At 37.2% G+C, this 26512-nt stretch overlaps 1 protein-coding gene across 7 annotated transcripts in view; it reads right to left on the bottom strand.

Annotated features, from left to right (window-relative positions):
• UBE2Q2 (ubiquitin conjugating enzyme E2 Q2) overlaps positions 1-26512 on the bottom strand; it is a 115561-nt gene that overhangs the window by 53740 nt on the left and 35309 nt on the right. For all 7 annotated transcript variants that reach the window (XR_005029253.2, XM_036907594.2, XM_036907593.2 and 4 more), the window contains 5 exons: positions 24002-24142; positions 20652-20736; positions 19227-19287; positions 18365-18455; positions 6911-6969 (listed from right to left, as the gene is read on the bottom strand). Coding sequence is in view for 6 of the 7 variants with exons in the window: in XM_036907594.2 (XP_036763489.2) it covers positions 6911-6969; positions 18365-18455; positions 19227-19287; positions 20652-20736; positions 24002-24142 (437 nt within the window). In the remaining variant the exon portion in view is untranslated. The remainder of the gene's footprint in view (positions 1-6910; positions 6970-18364; positions 18456-19226; positions 19288-20651; positions 20737-24001; positions 24143-26512) is intronic.

Raw genomic sequence — 26512 nt, forward strand, 5'->3', positions numbered from 1 at the left:
ATACCATTTGACCCAGGAATTCCACTTCTAGGAATTTACCCTAAGAATGCAGCAGCCCAGTTTGAAAAAGACAGATGCACCCCTATATTTATCGCAGCACTATTTACAATAGCCAAGAAATGGAAGCAACCTAAGTGTCCATCAGTAGATGAATGGATAAAGAAGATGTGGTACATATACACAATGGAATATTATTCAGCCATAAGAAGAAAACAAATCCTACCATTTGCAATAACATGGATCAAGCTAGAGGGTATTATGCTCAGTGAAATAAGACTGGTGGAGAAAGACAAGTATCAAATGATTTCACTCATATGTGGAGTATAAGAATAAAGAAAAACTGAAGGAACAAAACAGCAGCAGAATCACAGAACCCAAGAATGGACTAACAGTTACCAAAGGGAAAGGGACTGGGGAGGATGGGTGGGAAGGGAGGGATAAGGGCAGTGAAAAAGAAAGGGGGTATTACGATTAGCATGTATAATTAGCATGTGGGGGGGCATGGGGAGGGCTGTGCAACACAGGGAAGACAAGTAGTGATTCTACAGCATCTTACTATGCTGATGGACAGTGACTTAATGCAGTGTGTTAGGGTGGACTTGGTGAAGGGGGGAGCCTAGTAAACAATGTTCTTCATTTATTTGTAGATTAATGATAACAAAAAATAATACCAGAGGACTAAGAATTATACATTACCCTAATTTGCCTACATCTTGTTAACTTACTATATTTTTCTATCTCATTCACTCAAATATTTACTCCATTTTTACAAATATTTACTATATATTTACTTGTGTATGTGTGTGTATGTATATATATGCCAGGTACTGAGCCAGGCACAGAGTATACATGAAGAAAACAGACATGATCCTCCCTTCAATATGTTTATAATTAGTACAGTTACAGATGTTAAACACATAAACAATAGAGTCGCGGAGGGGGACCTAGAGTTCTATGAGAAGGAATAACCAGATGTCAGGTCCAGCATCTCTAAAAGTGCCACACAAGCTGAGATTTTCAGCAGCTAAGTGTGGGTGTGAATAACATTCCAGGGAGAGGAAATGCGTAAGGAAGGACACAAAGAAAGAGGTGGCTGGATACCAGAAGCTGAAAGAGAACTGGTGGGGGACCAGCTTCGAGAGGGAAACTGTACACAGGAGGACTGTAGAGGAACCAAGTGCAAGATCACTGAGGGCTAGCAGAATTTGGTAAAGATATCAACCCATAAGAGCAGTGCAAAGACGTGGAAGAGTTCATGTAGGTGAATGACATAATCAGACACAAATTTCTAAAAAAATCACTAAAAACTTATTGAGCAAGAGAAGAGAAGCAGGAGTCCACTCAGGAACCCTCTGAAGTGGTCAGTGAAACTGATGGTGGCAAGCAAGAGAAATGTGTATGAGTAATTGGATCTGAGAACTCTGAGATCGAGGAGAATTATAGGACCAGATGTGGGAAATGAGAGAAGGGTGATGTAAAGAATGACTCCTAGGTGCATTAACTGAGATGGAAGAGGTTGGGAAAGGGAGGCTGGAAGGGAAATGAGGTCGTTTTTGTGCTATAGAGTTGGAGATGCCTGTGTAAGAGACATACAAATAGAGGTAATCTAGAAAGCAGGAGGGCATTGGGAGCAGAAAAAACACATAAGAATGTGAATCACTGGCATATAGCGACATTTTAAAAGCCATGGAAGTCTTTTTAACAAATAGTGCTAGAACAATTGTACATCAGGGGGAAAAAGAGCCCTATGACCTAATTCTTACACTTTATACAAAAATTAACACAATGATTTGCAGAATTAACTGCAAAACACAGAACTACAAAACGTTGACAAACAACAACATAAGGGGAAATCTTCAGGATCTGGGACTACACAGAGTTCTCATATTTGACACCAAAAGCATAATCCATAAAAAGAAAAACATCTATGAGATGAACTTCATCAAAACTAAAAACTTTTGCTCTACAAAATACTCTGTTTAGAGGATGTAATGAAGCTACATATTGGGAAAAATTAAAACCCACATATTCAACAAATGACTACTATGTATAAAACTTTCAAAATTCAACAATAAACAATCCAATTAGAAAATTTGCAATAGACTTAATAAGTATTTCATAGAAGAATATATAAAGTTGCCCAGTAAGCACATGAGATATTCAACATTGATATCACTACCTATCAGAATGGCTAAACAAAAAACAAGTGGCTACACCAAATGTTGGCAAGGATACAGAGAATCTGGGTCACTCACACATTCCTGGTAGGAATGTACAATAGTAAAGCAAAAACTGGAAAATAGTTTTGGCAGTTTCTTCAAAAACTCAATATGCAATGACCATATGAACCAGGAATTGTACCCTTGACTGTGCATCCCAGAGAAAGGAAAACACAGTCACACAAAAAACTATATATGAGTATTCACAGCAGCTTGATTTGTAATAACCAAACACTGGAATCAGTCTAGAAGTCCTTCAGTGGATGACTGGTTAAACAAACTGTGGTATGTGGTACAGCATGGAATACTTACTACTCAACAATAAAAGGAATGAGCCATACACTTAGATGAGTCTCCAAGGGATTATGATGAATAAAAAAAGATAATCCCTAAAGGTTACAACCTCAAAATGTGTAATTCCATTTATGTAATTTTTTTAAATGACAAAAATATTAGAAATGCAGAAGAGATTAGTGGCTGCCAGGAGCTGGGAGAAACAGAACATTAGAGCAAGATGGGTGTGGCTTAAAAGGGCAACAGGAGGGATTCTTGTTTTGGGACTGTTCACTATCTTGACTATGCTGGTGGATATGCAAACCCATTCAGGAGATCAAGTTGTATAGAACTTAAGACACACATACACATAAATGAGTTACAAGTAAACTGGGGAAATCTGAATAAGCTCTATGGATTGTATCACCAACTTGTCATACTATACTATGGTTTTGTTTTTTTTATTTTTTTTATTTTGCTATCATTAATGTACAACTACATGAACAATATTATGGTTACTAGACTCCCCCTGTTATACTATACTATAGTTTTGCAAAATATTTCAACTTGGGGAAACTGGGCGAAGTGTACAAGGGATCTCTATACGAAAATATACAAGTTAACTGTGTGAGAATATACAGCTGCATGAGAATATACAGTTAACTCAATAAAAATTTCAATTAGAAAAAAAAGTCATAGGAATAGAGGGAAAAGAGGGGAGAGAAAGGACCTGCTACCAAATTCTGGAGGACTCCCAACATGTAGAAGTTAGGTGAACAAGGAGTTGCCAGCAAAAGAGGTTGAGAAGAGTCAGTCAGAAGCTAAGGGAAAACTGTTCCAATGTTGCTGAGAAATTTGATAATCACACATAATAAAGCCTGGAAAGGGACCTCTGGTTTTACCAACATGGAAGTCCCTGTTAGCAATAGTAGTTCAGGAGGAATAGAAACAGCTAATGCCAGACTACAGGGGCGTGAAGAGTGTGGTTGTATACATACAACCTTTAGGGAATGTAAACAGTGCACCCGCTTTGGGCAACAGTTTAACACAGGTTACCAAAGGACCTAATAATTCCACATATAGATACATAGACACAAAAAAGAAATGAAGACATGTGCACACAAAGACATACACATGAATGCTCATAGCATTATTCATAATGTCCAAAAGTGGAAACAAAGGTCCATGGATAAATAAAAATGTGGTATATCCATGCACTGAAATATTGTTCAGTCATAAAATGGAATGAGGTACTGATATGCTACATCATAGATGAACTTTGAAATCATTTGCTAAGTAAAAGCAGCCAGACACAGGCGAGGATGTGGAGAAAGGAGAACCGTGCTACACTGCTGGTGGGAATGTAAGCTAGTTCAACCATTGTGGAAAGCAATATGGAGGTTCCTCAAAAAACTAAAAATAGAAATACCATTTGACCTGGGAATCCCACTCCTTGGAATTTACCCAAAGAATACCACTTCTCAGATTCAAAAAGACACATGCACCCCTATGTTTATCTTAGCACTTTTTACAATATCCAAGATATGGAAGCAACCCAAGTGTCCATCAGTAGATGAATGGATAAAGAAGATGTGGTACATATACACAATGTAATACTATTCAGCCATAAGAAAAGAAGCAAATCCTACCATTTGCAACAACATGGATGGAGCTGGAGGACATTATGCTCAGTGAAATCAGCCAGGCAGAGAAAGACAAGTGCCAAATGATTTCCCTCATGTGTGGAGTAGAACAATGAAGCAAAAATGAAGGAGCAAAATAGCAGCAGACTCAGAGACTTCAAGAATGAACTAGAGGTTACCAAAGGGGAGGGGTGTGGGAGGGCGGGTGGAGAGGGAGGGAGAAGAGGATTGAGGGGTATTATGTTTAGTACTCATGGTGTGGGGGGATCACGGGGAAAACAGTGTAGCACAGAAAAGGCACATAGTGAATCTGTGGCATCTTATTACACTGATGGACAGTGCCTGCATTGAGGTATGGGTGGAGACTTGATAAATGGGTAAATGTAGTAACCTCATTGTTCTTTCATGTGAAACCTTCATAAGAGTGTATTTTAATAATACCTTAATAAAAAAAAAAAGCAGCCAGTCACAAAAGGCCATTTTATATAGTTCCATTTATATGAAATGTCCAGAATGGACAAATCCAGAGACAGAAGGAGATTAGTGGTTGCTAGTGGGTGCGGGGAATGAAGAGTGATTGCTAATGCGTGTGGGGTTTCTCTGTGGGGATAATGAAAATGTTCTGAATTTAGACAGTGGTGATGGTTACACAACTCTGAATATACTAAAAACCACTGATTGTGTACACTTTAAGGGTGCGTTTTATCGTATGTGAATCGTAACACAATAAAGCTGTTCTTTTTAAAAAACAAGTTTAACTATAACAAGACACAGAAATAGAGTGATAACTGGGAGAAAATGTTGTATATAAAATACATGGAACAAAACTTTCTAATACTCTGATCACAATCACACAATGCTTAATCTTTAGCCAGATTCTGAAACTGCAAGTTCTGTGTTTTGTCAGTCCTTCACATTTTTTAATTCTTCCAAAGTCAGCCAATAAATCCTCCTCCTCACTTAAATAGTTAGCTGTGAAGACCAAGTCATTTTGATTCTGCCTAAAATCAGCACTCATCTTTCATTCATCTTTTCATTCCCATTACTTCTGCACCAATTTGTCATCAGTTCACTCTAAGACAACACCAACTCTTAACTAGCCTTGCATTCTTCTCAGCTTTGTAAGTTTAAGGAATACATTTGTCTTTTACGTTTTTCTACGGTCACCAGATTTACCTTTCTAGAGAATTCTCATTACTGTTATTTTCCTGTTCCTGAACCAATTAAAGAAACATAAATTCAATATTTATGGGTAATAGTTTGATCACCAGGAAAAACAAAAACCTATCACCAAACCATGGTCCTATATAACTAGAAGATATTCCATATAACTTCAAGATATTCTGTTAGCACAATTTCTTACAACTCTTTTATATGAATTCTACCCCCAAGTGTTACAGTTCGAACTAGGCTGGTATGCTCTAAATACATCATGCTCTTTCCTAGACATGTGATTGTGTTTACTTTCCACCTACATAGATAATTTTCCTTCACCCTCTACCAGCTGACCAAAGTCCTTACACTTCAAGGCCCAGCTGAGATCCCACTGCTTGACAAAGTCTTTCCAGATCATCCTTGCAGGGAAGCAACTCCCTTCTCCCTTAACCTCAGAGAACTAAGTTCATACTTAACATGTGACCATCAATGGAGTACTTAATACTTTTAATTTCCTTTTATAGTGCTGGTTTTCAGTATAATGGAAAAAACACTTTATTAGAAGTTAGAAGGTTTATTTGGATAAATCAAACAGCTGGCTTATTATTCAAATTATTCGTCTGAATAAAGGGATAATAACCCCACTGGAGCAAAAAGAATCAATTAAGAGAAACTACGTAATAGATTTTTAAACTGAAAATTTTTGTGTCTACAACTACATGTGTCTACAACTAAAGATCACGAATTCTTAAAATTCCTAGGATTTCTCACACCAACATGAGATCTATGCCGGTTAAGTTTATAACACATTTCAAAATGATCTGACAAAAAATATTTTTATACATTTGTCCTAAATTTACAAAATGCTTCCAAATGTTTCCTTAATCATTTATAGCTGCCCATATTTTTAAATCTAAATAAAACTATTTCTGTGTCAACCACAGAGATGATCAAAGTTAGGACTGGATATTTTTAGATTTTAATCACCATTACATAAATTATCGCAAAGTTGGTCATCTGATAATTTCAGAATTCTTAAGTTAGTTTAATTGTTCCTACTTTGAGGGTTTACACAATGTTTCATAACTAACCTAAATACAAATTCTCATCTTTTCCCCATCCTTCACATAACTCCGAAGCACAAAAAAGCAACACAAGCTTCAATAAAAATGAATCACAATTACCACTTGATTCTACCAAACTGAAACAACGACCTTTAGAAGGAATTAGATGGCCAGCTCCACGGGCCCATAAGATTCACTGTGATTATTCTAGGATTATAGGCATGTAGGAATCCCTCTCTAATCCTAATTTTCTCTAAACTCTCTATCACATTTTATGTTTGGAAAACATTTAATTTTTTTATGGTGAAATATATACAAATAGGGGCTATTTAAGGTTTTCCCTATAAATATCATAATGGTTTATACCAATGGTTCTTAAACTAGCTCAGCTTCACCTGAGACTATCTTAGAAATGCAAAATTCTCAGGTCCCATTCCAGACCTACTGAATCCGAAATCCTGGGGTAAGGTGTAGCATTCTAGGCCTCCAAGCATTTAACTAGCCCTCCAAATGACCTTAATGCACACTATCAAAGAGAATAATCACTTAAACTTACCCTCCTGAGAGAACAGGTAATACCACTCGAACAAATGGAGGATCAAATGGAAAGTTATCCTAAAAAGCAAATATACAAGCTTAATTACTTTTGAAAGCATCCTATTTAGAAGATTTTAAAATAGTCTATAAAAAATGTGTATACTTATTACACGATGATGACTAAGGGTCATAAAGTGAAAATAGTACCAAAAAATGAAATAAAAGCAAATAAAAATGAAGATCAGGCCCCAAAATAACAGTGTTTTGGTAAACTCATGAAATATACAAAGGATTTCCATTTCAAATATAACTATATAAAGGAACCATTCCAATGATGATAGACCAGGTAATCTGCATCAATCCTCTAGCTGAGACTAGAAAAGGTGGGAAAAAATAAAACAATTACAAAGCTAAGATCAGGAAGAAAAAGGGAACCCCAGAGAAAGGCCTTTTTTTCCCCTCGGGTTCTCTTTCAATTACAGAAAAGAAAGATAACACGTTAAGAAGCTGAGTAGAACTCATAGACTCATAGGGTTAGGGAGATAAAAACTAGAACTCAGGGTCCACCAGGGAGAGAACTGGACCCTACTGACAAGTCCCCCATACTTTGGGTTTGGACCCCACAGGACGAACTGCTAATTACCCTGACTGACAGGAAATGAAGTCCAGCTTTATGTCGTCTCGACCCCTGACGGAATTCAGTGATCCTGCGTTGCTAGTGTTCAAGCCCCTGGCAAGGGCAAATGTGAATTCTCTCCAGAGAAGAGTATCATCCAAGGCTTCAAATTAAATCTCTAGATTTTTATACAGCATCTATCACTAAAAATAGTCAGTTATGTGAGACTTAAAGATGACATGATTAGAAGATGAGAAGCAAACAACAGACACAAAACCACAAGGGATCAAGAAAACACTTATCAGACACGGATTTTAATATAACTATGCTGAATAATATGCAAGAAAAGACAATATTGAAAACCTTGGCAGAGAACAAAAATTACAAAAATGAACTACACAGAGATTCTGAAACTTAGAAACACAATAACTGAAATTAATGACTTAATGGACGAGTTCAGCCTACAGAGGAAACTTAGCAGTAGGGAAAATCACTGTACTGAAAAATAGGTCAGAAAACACTCAGAATGAAGCCAAGAGAAATAAAAAGGTAGAAAATGAAGAAAGACACAGGGGAAATGTATTGAAAAGATTTATCATATATGTAGAGTCCTAGAAGAAGAAGAAGAGAGAAAAGGAAAGCAGCATATTTGAAGAGATAATGTCTGAGAATCTTCCAAAACTGATTAAAGACTTCACAAGATTTAAGTTCTATAAAGACTTCAAGAGAAACCATGCAAGCTACAGTAACAATGATTTCTTTGGCGTGCTGAAAGAAAGGAATTTCCAACCTAGATATCTATGCCTAATGAAAATGTCTTCTAAAAATGAAGTCAAAATAAAGAGCTTCCTATCAGCAGACCTACACTAAAGGATATTCTTCAGGCAGGAGAAAGATGTTCCTAGATGGAAACCTGGAGAATAAAGACCACAAAACGAGCAAATATGCACATAGACCTAAATGAATATTGATCATACAATGATGTGTAAGGTTTTAGACAGGTATAGAACTAAAATGCAGAACAACAGCAGTGCATATTTGGCAGGGAATACATGTTCTAAGGTTTCTGCATTGATGAGGAAAAGGAAAAATATAAATCAACAAACTTACACTTAAACAAATTAAGGATATGTATGATAATTGTAAGGAAGTAAGGAAGAGTAAAACAACATGTAAGTACCAACCTAGCAGAGGTGGGAAACTAGAGAAATAAAAAAAATAAATCCAAAAGAATGAGAAAAAGGAGCATGGAACAAGAACAAGTGGAAAACCATTAGGAGGTTGGAGATCTAAACCCAAATATCAACAATAACATTAAATGCAAATAGACTACTTGTTCCATTTAAATGACAAAAATCATCGGACTTTAACATATATGGAAAGAAGATAAGAGAAACGAACCTCAGCTAATTCTCAGGAGACCAGGCACAATTCTTTTTCAAATTCTTAGTCTTGGAAACTAATGTTTCCAGAACAAGAGTCTTTTACTCTGAATGAGCTAAAGCAAAGCTGGTAGGTGAGGAGGCCAAAAGCATTAGACATCAGTCACTTGGCGGCCAGACAGCCGAGAGGCTCCCCTCACTTTCCTATAGCAGTGGGGTACGAAAAGAGCAAACTGCCTCTAATGGAGATATGTCAGGACATCTAAGAGAAATTACCAATTTCTATTTTCAAATAAAAGGGGTTAAGGACACAATGCTTTTTTTAAAACATGTTTCATCTAATTATTTCCCAAAAACACAAAAATATAATTTTAACTGGAAGAATTAAGCAGCACAATTCCAGTAATTCACTTTAACTCCTTACCTCCACCCATCCTCAAATAAGATTCTGAGGAGCACATGAACTATAAAATTTCAATCCTAATATGAGAGAAAGATAACCACACTTCTGATGGCTAAAACAGATTATTTGAAATTTCTACTGCAAGGCAGAAAAAGAAGAGATCTACCAACACAAGATACCAACTTAGTGACAGTTACTACAATCTACTTTCAAATAAGTAGTTCACCTTTTATCTACAGTCTAACAGATACAATGAAAGGCATAGATGCAAAAAGCATGGTAAGGTACAACTTCATTTAATCTCCTATTTTTTGATCTTTAAATATGTGCTCCCAAATGATGAACTCCTTTTAAAAGATCATGTGGCAGTGAGAACTTTCATTTTAAGTAATTATTCAGAGTACTCTTCTTCATCTAAACCCAGGGACTCTCTTAAACTCTGTATCATGGAACTCAGTAATCAAGATTTACAGAAATGAAAGAAGCTCTAGAGGTGGGCAGGGGGATTGAAGATGACTGTTAAACAGAAATTTGAGATATCTTAGTATACTAACTCAGAAACAGAACCTCATGGATTACTAGGATCTCACAAAGTTATCTGATTTTCAGTATAGGATCTTGGCCTTCCAAGCTACTCTTTTTTTTCTTTAAAAAATTTTTTTTATTAAGGTATTATTGATATACACTCTTATGAAGGGTTCACGTTAAAAAACAATATGGTTACTACATTTACCCATTCATCAATTCTCCACCCATACAACAATGCAGTCACTGTCCATCAGTGCAGTAAGATGCCACAAATTCACCACTTCCCTTCTCTGTGCTACACTATTTTCCCTGGGATTCCCCACACCAGGTGTACTAAACATAACACCCCTCAGTACCCTTCTCCCTCCTTCATCACCCACCCTCCCACACCCCTCTCCTTTGGAAACAACCACTCCCTTCTTGGAGCCTCTGAGTCGGCTGCTATTAAGTTCCCTCAGTTTTGCTTCCTTGTAATACTCCACAAATGAGGGAAATCATTTGGCACTTCTCTGTCTCTGCCTAGATGATTTCACTGAGCATAATGTCCTCCAGCTCCATCCATGTTGTTGCAACTGGTAGGATTTGCTTCTTTCTTATGGCTGAATAGTATTCCATTGGGTATATGTACCACTTCTTTATCCATTCATCTACTGATGGACACTTAGGTTGCTTCCATATCTTGGCTATTGTAAAAAGTGCTACGATAAACATAGGGGTGCATGTGTCTTTTTGAATCTGAGAAGTGGTATTCTTTGGGTAAATTCCAAGGAGTGGGATTCCCGGGTCAAATGGTATTTCTATTTTTAGTTTTTTGAGGAATCTCCATATTGCTTTCCATAATGGTTGAATTAGCTTACATTTCCACCAGCAGTGTAGGAGGGTTCCCCTTTCTTGACATCCTCGCCAGCACATGTTGTTCTTAGTCTTTTCGATGCTGGCCATCCGTACTGGTGTGAGGTTATTATCTCAGTGTGGTTTTAATTTGCATTTCCTTGATGATTAGTGATGTGAAGCATCTTTCCATGTGTCTGTTGGCCATCTGAATTTCTTCTTTGGAGAACTGTCTCTTCATATCCTCTGCCCAGTTGTTAATCGGGTTAATTGCTTTTTGGGTGGTGAGGTGTGTAACTTCTTTACATATTTTGGATGTTAACCCCTTGTTGGATTTGTCATTTACAAATATATTCTCCCATGCTGTAGGATGCCTTTTTGTTCTGTTGATGGTGTCCTTTGCCATAGAGAAACTTTTTAGTTTCATGTAGTCGCATGAGTTCATTTTTGCTTTGGTTTCCCTTGCTTGAGGAGATGTGTTCAGGAAGAAGTTGCTCATGCTTATATTCAGGAGATGTTTGCCTATGTTGTCTTCTAAGAGTTTTATGGTTTCATGTTTACATTCAGGTCTTTAATCAATTTCGAGTTTACTTTTGTGCATGGGGTTAAACAATAATCCAGTATCATTCTCTTGTATGCAGCTGTCCAGTTTTGCCAACACCATACCAGTTTTTGAAGAGGCTGTCATTTCCCCATTGTATGTCCATGGCTCCTTTATCATATATTAATAAACCATACATGGTTCGGTTTATATCACGGCTCTCTACTCTGTTCCAGTGGTCTATGGGTCTGTTCTTGTGCCAGTACCAAATTGTCTTGATTACTGTGGCTTTGTAGTAGAGCTTGAAGTTGGGGAGCATAATCCCTCCCCCACTTTATTCTTTCTTCTCAGGATTGCCTTGGCTATTCAGGGTCTTTTGTGGTTCCATATGAATTTTAGAACGATTTTGTCTAGTTCACTGAAGAATGCCATTGGTATTTTGATAGGAATTGCATTGAATCTGTAGATTGCTTTAAGCAGGATGGCTGTTTTGACAATATTAATTCTTCCTGTCATTCTGTACAGCAAGACACCACCAATAGAACAAAAAGGCATCCTACAGTATGGGAGAACATATTCATCAATGACAGATCTGATAAAGCATTGACATCAGAAATATATAAAGAGCTCATGCACCTCAACAAACAAAAAGCAAATAATCCAATCAAAAAATGGTCAGAGGAGCTGAACAGACAGTTCTCCAAAGAAGAAATTCAGATGGCCAACAGACACTTGAAAAGATGCTCCACATCACTAATCATCAGGGAAATGCAAATTAGAACCACACTGAGATATCACCTCACACCAGTAAGGATGGCCAGCATCAAAAAGACTAAGAACAACATGTGCTGGCGAGGATGTCAAGAAAGGGGAACCCTCCTACACTGCTGGTGGGAATGTAAGCTAGTTCAACCATTGTGAAAAGCAATATGGAGTTTCTTCAAAAAACTAAAAATAGAAATACCATTTGACCCAGGAATCCCTCTCCTTGGAATTTACCCAAAGAATACCACTTCTCAGATTCAAAAAGACATATGCACCCCTATGTTTATCGTAGCACTTTTTACAATAGCCAAGATGTGGAAGCAACCTAAGTGGCCATCAGTAGATGAATGGATAAAGAAGATGTGGTACATATACACAATGGAATACTATTCAGCCATAAGAAAGAAGCAAATCCTACCTTTTGCAAAAACATGGGTGGAACTGGAGGATATTATGCACAGTGAAATAAGCCAGGTGGAGAAAGTCAAGTGCGAAATGATTTCCCCCATTTGTGGAGTATAACAATGAAGCAAAACTGAAGGAACAAAATAGCAGCAGACTCACAGACTCCAAGAAGGAACTAGTGCTTCCCAAAGGGGAGGGATGTGTGAGAGTGGGTGAGGAGAGAGGAAGAAGGGGATTGAGGGGAATTATGTTTAGTATACAATGTGTGGGGGATCACGGAGAGAACAGTGTAGCATAGAGAAGGCAAATAGTGGATCTGTGGCATCTTGCTGCCCTGATGGACAGTGACTGCATTGGGGTATGGGTGGGGACTTGATAATATGGGTAAATGTAGTAACCACATTGTTTATCCATGTGAAACCTTCATAAGAGTGTTTATCTATCACAACTTTAAAAATTTTAAATAAAATAAGAAAGTAAAAAAATTAAAAAGTAAAGTAAAAAATGATAATCTTACCAGATAAAGTAATCTTGGTTCAAGACCCTTCTGCTTCATTGCATTAAATACATCATGCCACTGCCTTCTGGCCTGTAAGGTTTCTGCTGAGAAGTCTGTTCTGATGATAGCCTGATGGGCTTTCCTTTGTATGTGATCTTATTTCTCTCTCTGGTTGCTTTTAATAGTGTGTCCTTATCCTTGTTCTTTGTCATTTTAGTTACTATATGTCTTGTTGTTGTCTTCCTTGGGTCCCTTGTGTTGGGAGATCTGTGCGTCTCCATAGCCTGAGAGACTATCTCCTTCCCCAGATTGGGGAAGTTTTCAGCAATTACCTCCTCAAAGACACTATCTCTTTCTCTCTCTCTTCTGGTATCCCTATAATGCGAATATTGTTCCATTTGGATTGGTCACACAGTTCTCTCAATATTCTTTCATTCTTAGAGATCCTTTTTTCTCTGTGCCTCAGCTTCTTTCTATTCCTCTTCTCTAGTTTCTATCTCATTTATCATTTCTTCCACCATATCTAATCTGCTTTTAATACCCTCCATTGTGCTCTTCAGCGATTGGATCTCAACTGGAATTCATTCCTGAGTTCTTGAATATTTTTCTGTACCTCCATGAGCATGTTAATGATTTTTATTTTGAACTCTCTTTCAGGAATATTCATGAGGTCGATGTCATTTAAATCTTCCTCAGCAGTTGTATTAATAATTTTACTTTGAACTAGGCTCCTTTGGCTTTTCATATTTGTATATGGTGCCCTTTGGTGCCCTGAAGCGCTACTCTCTGGAGCTGCTCCGCCCCTGAAGCAATGTTGGGGGTCACAGGGGAGCGGTACTGGTGCCTGGGGGGAGGAAACAGCTGTTTCCTGCATCCCAACTGCTACGCCACCCTCCACTGCCTGAACCAGTGGGCCGAGCACACAGGTATAAGCCTCTATGCTTTGCGTTTGTAGTTGCTGTAGACGGGTCTTCCCTCTGGCTGTCCTAATGCCAGGGTAGGGTTTGCCCATTTGCGAGCCAGGCAGGGCTGGCTGGGAGAAAGACACAGTAGGCTGTGTATCACGGAGGAGGTCCTTGGAGCTGTGTACCCAGCCAGGGAGCTGGAGCAACGGAAGATCGAGAAAGCTCCCAACCTGCTGGGCAGAGTGCACTCGGAAAATTTCGTCTACCTGTCCTTTCTCCTGAGCAGTAAGCTCTGTGCAATCCTTGCCCCTTTAGCAGTCCTCTTGCTGTTAGGAAGTCTCTTAGACTGCCCACCGTTTTTTTGTGCCAGAGCAGCCAGATATGGATCCCTGCTTTCCATAAGCAGCTAGAATCTCAATCTCTCCAGGAATTCTGCCTGTCTTAGCCTTCCAACCCCCTAAATCATGAGAGTACCATGCAAGCACCATGAAATGTAGGTTTGTGCTCCCAGCACAGATCTCTCGAGTTAGGTGTTCAGCAGTCCCAGCCTCCACTCCCTCCCCACTCCGTTTCTCTTCCTCCCACTGATGAGCTGGGGTGGGGGAAGGGCTCGGGTCCTGCTGGTCCACAGCTTTGGTACGTTACCCTGTTCCGTGAGGTCTGCTCTTTTCTCCAGGTGTATGCAGTTTGGCACAGTCCTCTTTTCTGTTGCTCTTTCAGGATTAGTTGTATTACTTATATTTTCACTTTAAAGACGTTTTAGGAGGAAGCCTCTTTCTCACCTCTCATGCCACCATCTTTAATCTTTCTCTCCCTTCCAAGCTATTCTTAATGATGAAGAACATTCTATTTTTGAAAGACTACATCACTAGATGGCTCTAAGTAGTTAAAAATCACTTTCTTTTATTGAGATGAAAATCACCTCTTTACAGTTTGACTTACTAGTTCTGTTATGCCTTCTGTTCAACAAAAACAAAATCAAACTAATGCTTCCATATACACAGCTCTTCAAGTAGTTGAAGAGAAGCTATCATGAATACCCCCCCCAATTCTTGTGTTCAAACCCACAATTTAATCAGTCATCTTAGGACATGGAATGGAACCTCTTCCCATCTTTGTTACTAGTCTTTAAATGAATCCAAATTTGTCTAAATAAATCCTTCTTAAAGTACTGCCTCAAAATTCAACTCAGTAATTCAGATATGGCCTGAAAAGCCAGAACACCATAACAAAATGAATTTACCAAGTTGCTGACAAAACTAATACATTCCATTCCTTCCTACCCCTATCCCCATCCTTGTGATATGTTATATCTCAAGCTCCATTTCTTATTACTCATGACTCTCAAGCTGTCACTGTGGACATCTGAGGGCATAAACAGTCTTCATGCTCCTTCCTGTGATTCCTTTTTTCTGAATCATACCTGGTTATCCCCCAAAGTCTGTGAGTCCCAATTCAGTTTAAGGTCCTCTTCACAAGCTCAGTTAGCTCAGGGCAATCAACACTCTTCCCAGGCCTCTTAAGTAAATACTTCAACCCTTCCAAAGGCCCTTCTTTCTGGTATCAGGAGCCATGGTCCAGAAACACAAATCCAACAGTATTTCAGCCATTTACCTCCCAGATCATCCCCTCCCTGAAGTTCTACCTAGAGGAGGAAAATATAATGAGAACACTATCTGCAGTCACAGGTCCTTCAGTTTCCTTGTTAAGAGTACATATTCCCTTAAAGATGACCTCTCTGGGAGGAAGCAAGAAGGGAGGGGTCCACAGGGGCTTTCAAAGACAGTAATAAATTCCATTTCTTAGCTTAGTATTCAGTACATGGGCATGTGACTTAATATGAATTAGATGTTTTGGGTTAAAAATACTTTGCATATGCATTTAAAAAAATACCTCCCTGGTTATCATGATATGAATCTGACAAGGGGTTAACACCCAAAATATATAAAGAACTTACATGCCTCACACCCAATAAGCAATTAACCCAATTAACAAATGGGCAGATGATATGAAGAGATAGTTCTCCAAAGAAGATATTCAGATAGTCAACAGACACATGAAAAGATGCTCCACATCCCTAATCATCAGGGAAATGCAAATTAAAACCACATTGAGATAGCACCTCACACCAGTAAGGACGGCCAGCATCGAAAAGACTAAGAACAACACGTGCTGGCAAGGATGCCGAGAAAGGGGAACCCTCCTACACTGCTAGTGGGAATGTAAGCTAGTTCAACCATTGTGGAAAGCAATATGAAGGCTCCTCAAAAAACTAGAAATAGAAATACCATTTGACCTGCAAATCTCACTCCTTGGAATTTACCCAAAGAATACAACTTCTCAGACTCAAAAAGACATATGCACCCCTATGTTTATCGCAGCACTATTTACAATAGCCAAGATATGGAAGCAACCTAAGTGTCCATCAGTTGATGAATGGATAAAGAAGATGTGGTATATACACTCAATGGAATATTATTCAGCCATAAGAAACAAACAAATCCTACCAGTTGCAACAACATGGATGGAGGTGGAGGATATTTTGCTCAGTGAAATAAGCCAGGGGGAGAAATGCAAGTGCCAAATGATTTCCCCCATTTGTGGAGTATAACAAGGAAGCAAAACTGAAGGAACAAAACAGCAGCAGACTCACAGACTCCAAGAAGGGACTAGTGCTTCCCAAAGGGGAGGGATGTGGGAGAGTGGGTGAGTAGAGAGGGAGAAGGGGATTGAGGGGTATTATGTTTAGTCCACATGGTGTGGGGGATCACCGGGAAAACAGTGTAGCACAGAGAAGGCAAATAGTCAATCTGTGGCATCTACTACACTGATGGACAGTGACTGCGATGGGGTGTGGGTGGGGACTTGATAATATGGGTAAATGTAGTAACCACATTGTTTTTTCATAAGAGTGTATATCAATTATACCTTAATAAAAAAGAATAACAAAACTGAGAGAAAATACTGACATTTGACATTTGAGCTATTTGAGAAAATATCATAATGAGGATATATACCCAAACTAGGGTGTACATACACAAAAGTAAGCAGCTTTCAGAAAACTATTTTATTCCAAGTACAATGGATGTATTCATGTCTTTGTTGTCTTTCTTCAAAACATCTCATGTCCATCTAGTCCCACTTATACCTACCACCACCAACCTTCATTACCCTTTGCCCAGATTAAAATCAAAGCCCCCAACTAGACTCTAAGAAATGTACTCTAGCCTATAGAAACTCTACTCTGATGCTGAAGGCATAATAATTGTTTCAATAAAATAAAAAGCCTAACAGATCAATTATGTCTATGCCTGAAAACCTCTACTGGCTCTTTACCACATAAACATATAATCCCAGACTCTTAATCATGATCTCCAAAGCCCAATAGCCTTCATCACAGATCTCTCCCCAGAAAGACTGCAGACTCTTGAAGAACAGGTATTATATTGAGATGCCTCCAATGTCCTCAAACCTTCCATAGCACCTAATGCACTGAAGTCTACCTAACTGAAATGGAAAAATATATATAAAAGCAAGACAATTATTGCATAAATTTTTCTTCTCAATTTAAAAGAACAGGTCAAAAGAAGCTCCACATAATTCAAATGTAACTCCTTAGAAACACTTTCTAGTTTTTTTGAAACATTTAAAACTACTACATTTATCCAGATTCCATATTAAATCATTATATTTTATCTATATTCCACTGCTATTCTTCTTTAAACTTTATTTTTAGCATCTTTTAAAAAACCTTATTAGATATAATGCATAAATTCAGCACATAACATATAAAGGTACACCATCACAAACTATTGTAAAATATATGTGTCCATGTAACCATCACCCTGGTGAAGAAACAGACTATAGCCAGTATGAAAGAAGCCCCCAGATGTCCCATTCAGTTCACAACTGCGTCCCTTTTACCTATTCATACTCACTATCCTTAAATATGTAATAACCACTCTTTGTTTTTCTTGATAGTTTTATTGCCCAAGTATGAATCCATAAATCAGTGTTTCTCAGCTTTCTTTTCATTTTCACCCTACAAGAAGCCTTTTTATCAAATTTTTCCTTATCCCCTCCATGAAATTTTATGACCACAGATATATATCTAAGTTATCTATTTATTATACACTATGGCCCCTTGACTACTGTGATGTAAGATTTTTTTCACTCCAAGGACCAATTTTCACCCCATTGGGGGTGATGCTGCCTACACTGGGAATGCATGCCCTAAACAATGTAATTTAGTTTTACCTATTTTTGAACTCTATATGAATGAAATAATGCAGAACATATTTTGTTTAAGATTCCTCCATCTTGTTGCACATAGCTTTATCATGTTTTATCACTACCACAGCTCTCCATTCTATTAGAACAGACCCTTGGGTTATTTTCTCTTTGGGCCTATTATAAGCAATGCTGCTCTGAACATCCTTGTATGTATGTCTCCTAGTGCACCTAAGTACTCATTCTTGCATGGTATATACCTAGGAGGAGAATTTCTGAACCACAAGGTATAAGTATCTTCTATTTTACCAATTCATAAAACTTGTTTTCCAAAGCAACTATACAGAATTCCCTTAAAATTTTCTTACCTTAAATGAGAAGTTAAGCAAAATATATTCTATGCCTTCTTTTTCTTTTAAGATCTGAAGATCACTGTGCAAAGGACTATCAGGATCAACCCTAAAGAATTACAAAACAAAAAAACAGTTCAACAAAAAACAAAGATTTATTCTTATTGACCTCAAAAATGAACCAGCCTAAGAGCTAAAACAGAGCTGGCAGGGTAAGCTCCAAATACGAGGTCTAAAGCTGCTCTATGGTCACTGGAAAAACAAATCACTATAGCCTCCAACACTTTGGAATTAAATGCCCAAAAAGAAATCACAGTATTCTAACTAAACCTATTCTTCTAATGGGATTCAAAGTTAGCAATCATTCTAAAGGAAACAGTTATTATGTACATAATTTTCTCAGGAACTCAAAAAAGACTTCATCCATTTCTCTAAAACTGTATTATTAGCCAAGGGGTTTAAGGAGAGAAATTTACCATAGTCAAGACCAGAAAAAGTAAAATCACTAAAAAAATCTAAATGTGTCTAAAACTGTTCTACATATTCAGGTCCTACTCAAATCCCTTATTTCAAATATAAGTTGTTTATCACAATCTCATCACATTATTAAATATACATCTGTATTTGCCAATTATCTCTCACTAACTCCAAGACACACTTAATCCCACAGCTGCTCCTTCTTTTTTTCCTTCCTCTTTCTCATTTTACTTATTAAGCCTAAGAAACAGCTCATTTTAACAACCTGAGTAGTATTTCTATAGAAACAGGGTCTCAAGTTCTAAGTAAACCATAGCATAAAGGTATCAAAATCAGGGGGAGGAATCCCCATTGTGATAGCTACCATTATAAAGAATGGGTTAGCATAAAAAAAGCCACTTACTTCTGCAGTTTAACATGCCAGTCATATAAACTGTCATTTATGAGTTCCACTGAATAAATCCCTGTAAAGATATATGGCATGTTATCTACTCTTCATTTATTACTCTGGTGTAAACTATACAACCACCAACAAAAACTAGAAATTTTGCTATTAAAACACAAAACTAACCTATATTGTAAATATCTTGCCACTGGAGCTGAGTAGCTTATTCCCTTAAGAGATAATAAAAGCCATCAATGAAGAGGACTCTTTAGTGAGTTGAGAAATTGTTTACCATTGTCAACTTTAATGAGTTGAGAAACAAGTGTGAGTAGGAGGGAAAAAATAGATTATGTAAAACCACATGTACTTAAGGCTTTTCTTCTATGAACATGAAGACATTTCTATAAAAATGGAATCTCTCTACACATCTAATTTTACAATTTTTCTTAAACTTTCTGAGGCATCTTTTCAACTTAGTATATAGAAATATATTATCAATCTTAATAACTCCACAGTATTTTATGGATATACCATAACTGAACCACTTCCACCCTGTATCTGGTTATTAGTTTTTTATTTTTTGCTACTACAATGTTTTAACAAGCAATTATTTAACAATTAAAGATAAATCAGTATTCAAATATTTAACTGTACTCTATTAGGTTTCTATAGAAAAACTTTTAGACTTCTTACAAGAAAAACTGTTGGGACACTAAAACTTCTAATAACTCAAAAACAAGTGTAACTTGCCTTGCACACTATAAATAGGGTTTTTTGCTTGTTTTTTGTTCTTATTTTAAGTAAGCACTAATGATTTAGATTTGATCACTCCGAGAATTTCTGAATGGATCACAAAGCTACCTATTCAAATTAAAGTTTGACTTTTTTTTAGGTAATACTGTTAGAATCTCTGTAAAAATATACAGGAATGTTACTTCAATTAGAGAGGTTCCACAGTATGTAAATCTTACTGGGTAAGAACACTCTAACTCAAACTATGAAATGAAAAAAAAAAAACCCACCTACTTCTAAAGTAATACCACAACTGCCTCTACTATGAGTTGATTATGCTTTTTAAAAAGGTCGGGGGGGTCACAAAAACCAACTTGGCAATAGTTGTTTGTTTGCACAATAAAATATATTCATCATCTTACTTATTTTCCAAAACAGATATTACCTGAACTTATTCTGAGAAGATAAAAATCATGAGTTAATCCTCATCGGCAAGAAGACAAAAAAGTTATGATCTATAAAAACAATTTTTAAAAATCCAAAAAACTCATCCTATCTTATCCCATCTTTTGATAACTTGATTAAATTTGCATTTCACATCCATAAAATAAATATTTATTTTTTATGGTTATATTAAGAGAAATGAAGTTTACTATCTGAAAATTGAAAAAAACATAAGGACGGAGATAGCAGAGATCCAGAGGTTCTTACCTGTTTTATAACTTTGTGATCTGTATATGTCCCTGAGCTCTTTCATAAGTCTATCCGAAGCTTGCAAAGACCCAGACACTGCACCCTGAAACATAAAATTTGCTGTTTACCAGGATCTACTGAATCAAAAAGATTTAAGGTATTCGAAAATGAAATAAAAGTATACATTGAGATTATAGAAATGGATCACCACTGAACATTTTAAGAAGTCAAAAAATTAAGTTCAATTAATCAAGGATTATGAAATGTCAACAGGACTACAAAATTGGGGGCAAGTCTGATTCATTTACTGTTTCTTATCATCTGAAAACAACAAAAACAAGTCTAGCATGATGTCTAATACATCCAGATGACCATGGCCTATACACTAGCCTAAAACAGAACAGTATGAGTCTACTTCAAACTCCATCAATTTTTTTAATTTTAATTTTTTTTTTTAGGGTTTTAATTTCTTAGAGCAGTTTTAGATTCACAGCAGAATTGACACACAGGTACAGAAATTTCCCATATACCTGTCCCTACAATGCAAAGTCTCTCTCATCATCAAATGCTCTCATCAGAGGGTATATTTCTTAAGACTGATGAACCTACATTGACACATCATTATCACCAAAAGGACATAATTTACCTTATGATTCACTTTTGGTGCTGTACATTCTTGAACAAATGTATAATGACATAAATCCACTATTAAATACCATACACAGTATTTTGATTGCCCTAAAAACCTCCCATGCTCTGCCTATCCTTTCTCCCACCCTCAATCCCTGGCAACCATTGATCTTTTGACTGTCTCCAGTTTTGCCTTTTCCAGAATGTTACATAGTTGGAAACATACAGTATACAGCCTTTTCAGATTAGCTGCTTCTACTTAGAAATACAGCTAATACAGTAAGGTTTCTCCATGTCTTTTCATGACTATATAGCTCATTTCTTTTTTAGTTAGGGAATAATATTCTATTAACTGGATGTACCACAATTTATCAATCAATTCACCTACTGAAGGGTATCTTGGTTTCTTCCAAGTTTTGGCAATTATGAATAAAGCTGCTATAAATATCCATGTGCAGGTTTTTATGTGAACTTAAGTTTTCCCATTCATTTAGGTCAACACCAAGGAATGCAACTATTTGGATTATATCGTATAAGTATGTCTAGTTTTCTAAGAATCTGCCAGACTTACTTCCAAAGTGGCTGAACCATTTTGCAAGCCCAACAGCAATTAGTAACAGAGTTCCTGTTGTCCCACATCTTCACCATCATTTTCTGTTGTCAGTGTTCATGATTTTGGCCATTTTAATAGGTGTACAGTGGCCTCATCAGTTTTGAAAATACTAGAAGACCCACACCATGATACATTATTAACTAAAGCATAGTTCCATTAATCAGACTATAAGCAAGAATGTTATACAGAAGGTCTAGTTTACATATTAAGACGTTAAGAAGCATGTTTGCATGGTTTTGTTTTTTTTTAAGTGTTGGGAGTTTCTCTAAAGATGAAAATGCACCAGTATCTTACCCTAAGACCAAATATGAATGGATGTATTTATCATAAGACAAAAACATTTAGAATGCCTTTGATTAAAAAAAAAAATTCAATCATGTAGAACTTAAAATGTTAATAGTTGCACTATACTTTGGCAGAGGTGGGCATCATGCTCACAAAGATATTACTTCCTCACTGTGTGACCCTGAATACATTACTTAGTGGTTTAAATCCCAGTTTCACATCTATAGAATAGTAAGAATATTTCACAGTGAGTATCAAGATTAAATGGGAAAGTATTCAAAGTTTAAAGTACTAGCTTAGTGTCTTGTCACGTGAAAGAAGGTGTTCAATGACTTGTAGTTGTTTGACTATCACATACAAACTGGAAGCAATCACAAGATACAGAAAGTAGAGTAAGTATCATTAATTTAAAGTGGCAGGAATTTTTTTTTTTAAGTAATCAAGATAAGAGCTGGGATAAGTAGAAAACAAATCCTACCATTTGCAACAACATGGATGGAGCTAGAGGGTTTTCTGCTCAGTGAAATAAGCCAGGGGGAGAAAGACAAGTACCAAATGATTTCACTCAGTTGTGGAGTATAAGAACAAAGCAAAAACTGAAGGAACAGAACAGCAGCAGACTCACAGAACCCAAGAGTGGACTAACAGTTACCAAAGGGAAAGGGACTTGGGTAGGGGGAGGGTAGGTGGGAAGGGAGAGATAAGGGGATTAAGGGGCATTATGATTAGCACACATAATGTAGCGGGGGGCATGGGGAAGGAAGTATAACAGAGAAGACAAGTAGTGACTCTATAGTATCTTACTATGCTGATGGACAGGGACTGTAATGGGGTAGCGGTGGAGATTTGATTAATAGGGGGATAATAATAATTGTAGTAACCACAATGTTCCTCATGTGAAACCTGAGCATATGACTGTATATCAATGATATCTTAATAAAAAAAAAAGATAGGGGCTGGACTAAATTTCTTTGCTCTCAAAAAAAAAAAAACCTTGTGCCAATCAAATTAACATAGTTAGACTGAAGGAGGGAGCGATATCTACCTGTTATTAACACTTGGCATCTCTTTGCATAACATTTCATTCCCTGTATTTGAGAACCTGTGCCCAAGACAAAGGAACTGGAACTCAGATTTCATGGAGTTGATGAACATCTCTCACAGAAGACAGAGAATAAGTAGTAAGTGTTGAAACAAACAACTAGACTCTCATTTGATGTCTCCCGACTCTGTCTGGGCATTTTATATACATCATTATCATTTATTCTTCACAGCAATCATCCAAAAGGTAACACTTCAAGTTTTAGAGTTGAGGAAAATTAAGCCACACAGCTGCTTATCACCAAACTCAGTGTTCATTTCACTACCCCATGCAGCTTCACGTAAGAGAGTTAAAGTCAAAGAAAAAATTACTTTTGGTTTAGTCAGGGCAGGACAGACCAGATGGCAGCTTCATGCAGAAGAAGGAAGTTAAATTGGACTTCAAAAGGAGAGACTGGATTTAAATATACTGATCCCATAGGAGGAAGGTAAGCAGAGAAAACCGTAGGGACAGGCTGGAAAGAGGCATATACAATGAACGGTAGATGATTCCAATGCGTAAAAAGGGGAGATCAGGGCAGAAAGCAGCTCTCAATAGATGAGAAAGGTTAAAAAACAAACCACCACCACCACACAAAACTGGGGCAACAAAACATATGGCTGAGTCCACCCACAGCCAAGGTAAGGATGGAAGAGGGCAGCTGAGATTAGTATCTTAACGAACTGCCCTGCATTTATATTATGCCCTATAAATGCTTAACCACACAAGTCCAGATTCTAGATATGTATATATACTTACATTTAGATGGTCTTGCCTTTGAGTCTTCCTAATTTTCTCTAATATTGCCAAATTTTCTTTTTCAATTCCTTCATCCTCTGACTTTTTTCCACTAATAGGCTCTTCTTCCTTCATCTCGTAGTGATCCAAGTCCTCTATATCCTTCAAAAATAAGGAAATATTAGCTTACTCAAGCTTACGCCAAAAGTTAAGTCACTCTTAACTCAGGAAGAACAGAAAAGAGAGAATGGGGAGGGGAGAAAGCTTTCACATTCAATTCAAACTTTCCCTCCTTTTATATCCTGTATTTCATTTAAAAGCTAGAATCTGAGTGAATCATTATTTAATAGCTTTACAAAGTCATAACTATTACCAATAAGCCTTCTTTTAAATCTCCTATTAAGAGGAACTTTTGAAACAATTTAGCACTAGGTATCAAGAACTGTTCATTCTTTGTTCAACTTCTAGAAATCTATTGTAAGAAATGAGTCTAAAATGTGAACACAGATTTAGGCATTTCAACTTTAGAACCACAAAAACAAACACAAAATCTGCATATGCAAAAATGCCCGAAGAGTTAACTCAATTCCACAGAGTATTAGAAGACCATTATAATATGCCAACACAGCATAATGGTTTCTTATGTATTAATAGTGAAAGACACAGAGTAAGAAACTGAATATACAGAATCTCAATTATGCCAAAATAAGCACAGAAAAAAAGAGACTAGAAGGACATCTACTGAAATATTAATAGTTCTTCCAGACATTTAGTGCTTTTCCTTCTTTTCCAGTTTTCTGTAGTGAGCACCTATTGATTTTTAGAATTAGGAAAAGTTAGAAAAATTTGTAAATAACATCCCTAAGCCAAAGTCTTTAATAACTACAGCATTCTGCTTTCTCCTTGCTGTTATCACCTGTTCTTACACATATACAATCTATGCAGAATTTTAAAAATCCTAACCTTTTCCTATTATCTTACTTCTCTTTACTTCAATCATCAAAATCTCTAATGGCGTAGTTTATACTTACTATCTCTACTTTTTTAAGCAGACTAAGTCACTGTGATTTTCAGACCAAGACCAGTTCTACCCAGACTCAATGGTCTATTTCTTGGACAGCCACCTTGTCAACCCCTATTATATTCCGTTCTCATCTGACACAGTCCATGACTCCGTGCTTTCCCTACTTTGTACTTTTCAGCCCCGATCTTCCATCTTACACTTTTTTCTTCAGGCTTCTCACAAATGTCCTTAGCCTGGATCTCCTCCTCCTCCACTTTCAAACTCAGCCACATTCCTAGTCACAGAACTTCTCCACTTGAGTATATTAACCAGCACAAAACAGAATTCATCATTATCATCTTTATTGACAATATTCTCAGCACACTATTCTCCACTTAAGGCCTTCCTCTCAAAAATCACACCAAACATAAATTATTTTGTCCCAATTCAAGACTTTTAGGTATCTGCCTTTTCTAGCCAACCTTGCTTTCCATGACTCCAACACATCAGTCTGCTCCCAAACGGACCACTTCCAATGCATCCAAACACACATGCCCAAGACTGTTCATTTAGTTGCCTAGAATATCTTTCTACCGATTCTACTGACATCTTCAAAATCTAATCTCCTACCTATATAGACTTCCCTAAACATTGCTGTCCTTTCTTTATATTATCTTGTGAAGGAAAAATAAAGCACATAGTCTCAGTGTGTACAAAGTCTACTTCATTGTACACTGGACCTATGGAAAAAATTTAATGTTTTCAAGCAGTTTATTTCTCCTAAGCTAAACTGCATAAAACATTAAAAACAAACTTTCTATCCCAAAGGTCATTCTAATTGGACAATGTTAGTAATAATTTTGCTCCCAGACTCACAAAAACAAACCCGCAACTACCACTTTAGTTCTAAGGCATTCTAAGATCTAAAATTTTCCAAATCAAGAAAATTAAGGCAATAACCTGAATTAATTCTAAGATCCAAAACAGAAAAAATTATTTAAAACCAAAACCACGGAACCCAGATACCTTTTATCTGGTACATGTAGAGACACAGATCTTTATTCTGAAGTATGAATTTAAAGCAATGCTTCAGAGCCCAAAAACCTCTAAAATTGTATCATGACTGGCAATTAAATGGGCTTAAGCTTTAGACTTTGTCCTACAAAATTCTTAGATGAGAGAGAATCAAGATGGTGGTGTGAGTAGAGCAGCGGAAATCTCCTCCCAAAACCATATATATTTTTGAAAATACAACAAATACCACTATTCCTAAAAGAGAGACCAGAAGACACAGGACAACAGCCAGACTACATCCACACCCGCGAGAACCCAGTGCCTTGTGAAGGGGGTAAGATACAAGCCGTGGCCCGGCAGGACCCGAGCGCCCCTCACCCCAGCTCCAGGCGGGAGGAGAGGAGTCAGAGCGGGAGGGAGACGGAGCCCAGGACTGTTAAACACCCAGCCCCAGCCATCCACACTGAGAACGCAGACACACAGTGTGTGAGGTGCTGAATTCTAGGGAAACAGGA

Source organism: Manis pentadactyla, chromosome 11 (assembly GCF_030020395.1).
Source record: "Manis pentadactyla isolate mManPen7 chromosome 11, mManPen7.hap1, whole genome shotgun sequence".
In the NCBI taxonomy this organism is placed as follows: domain Eukaryota; kingdom Metazoa; phylum Chordata; class Mammalia; order Pholidota; family Manidae; genus Manis; species Manis pentadactyla.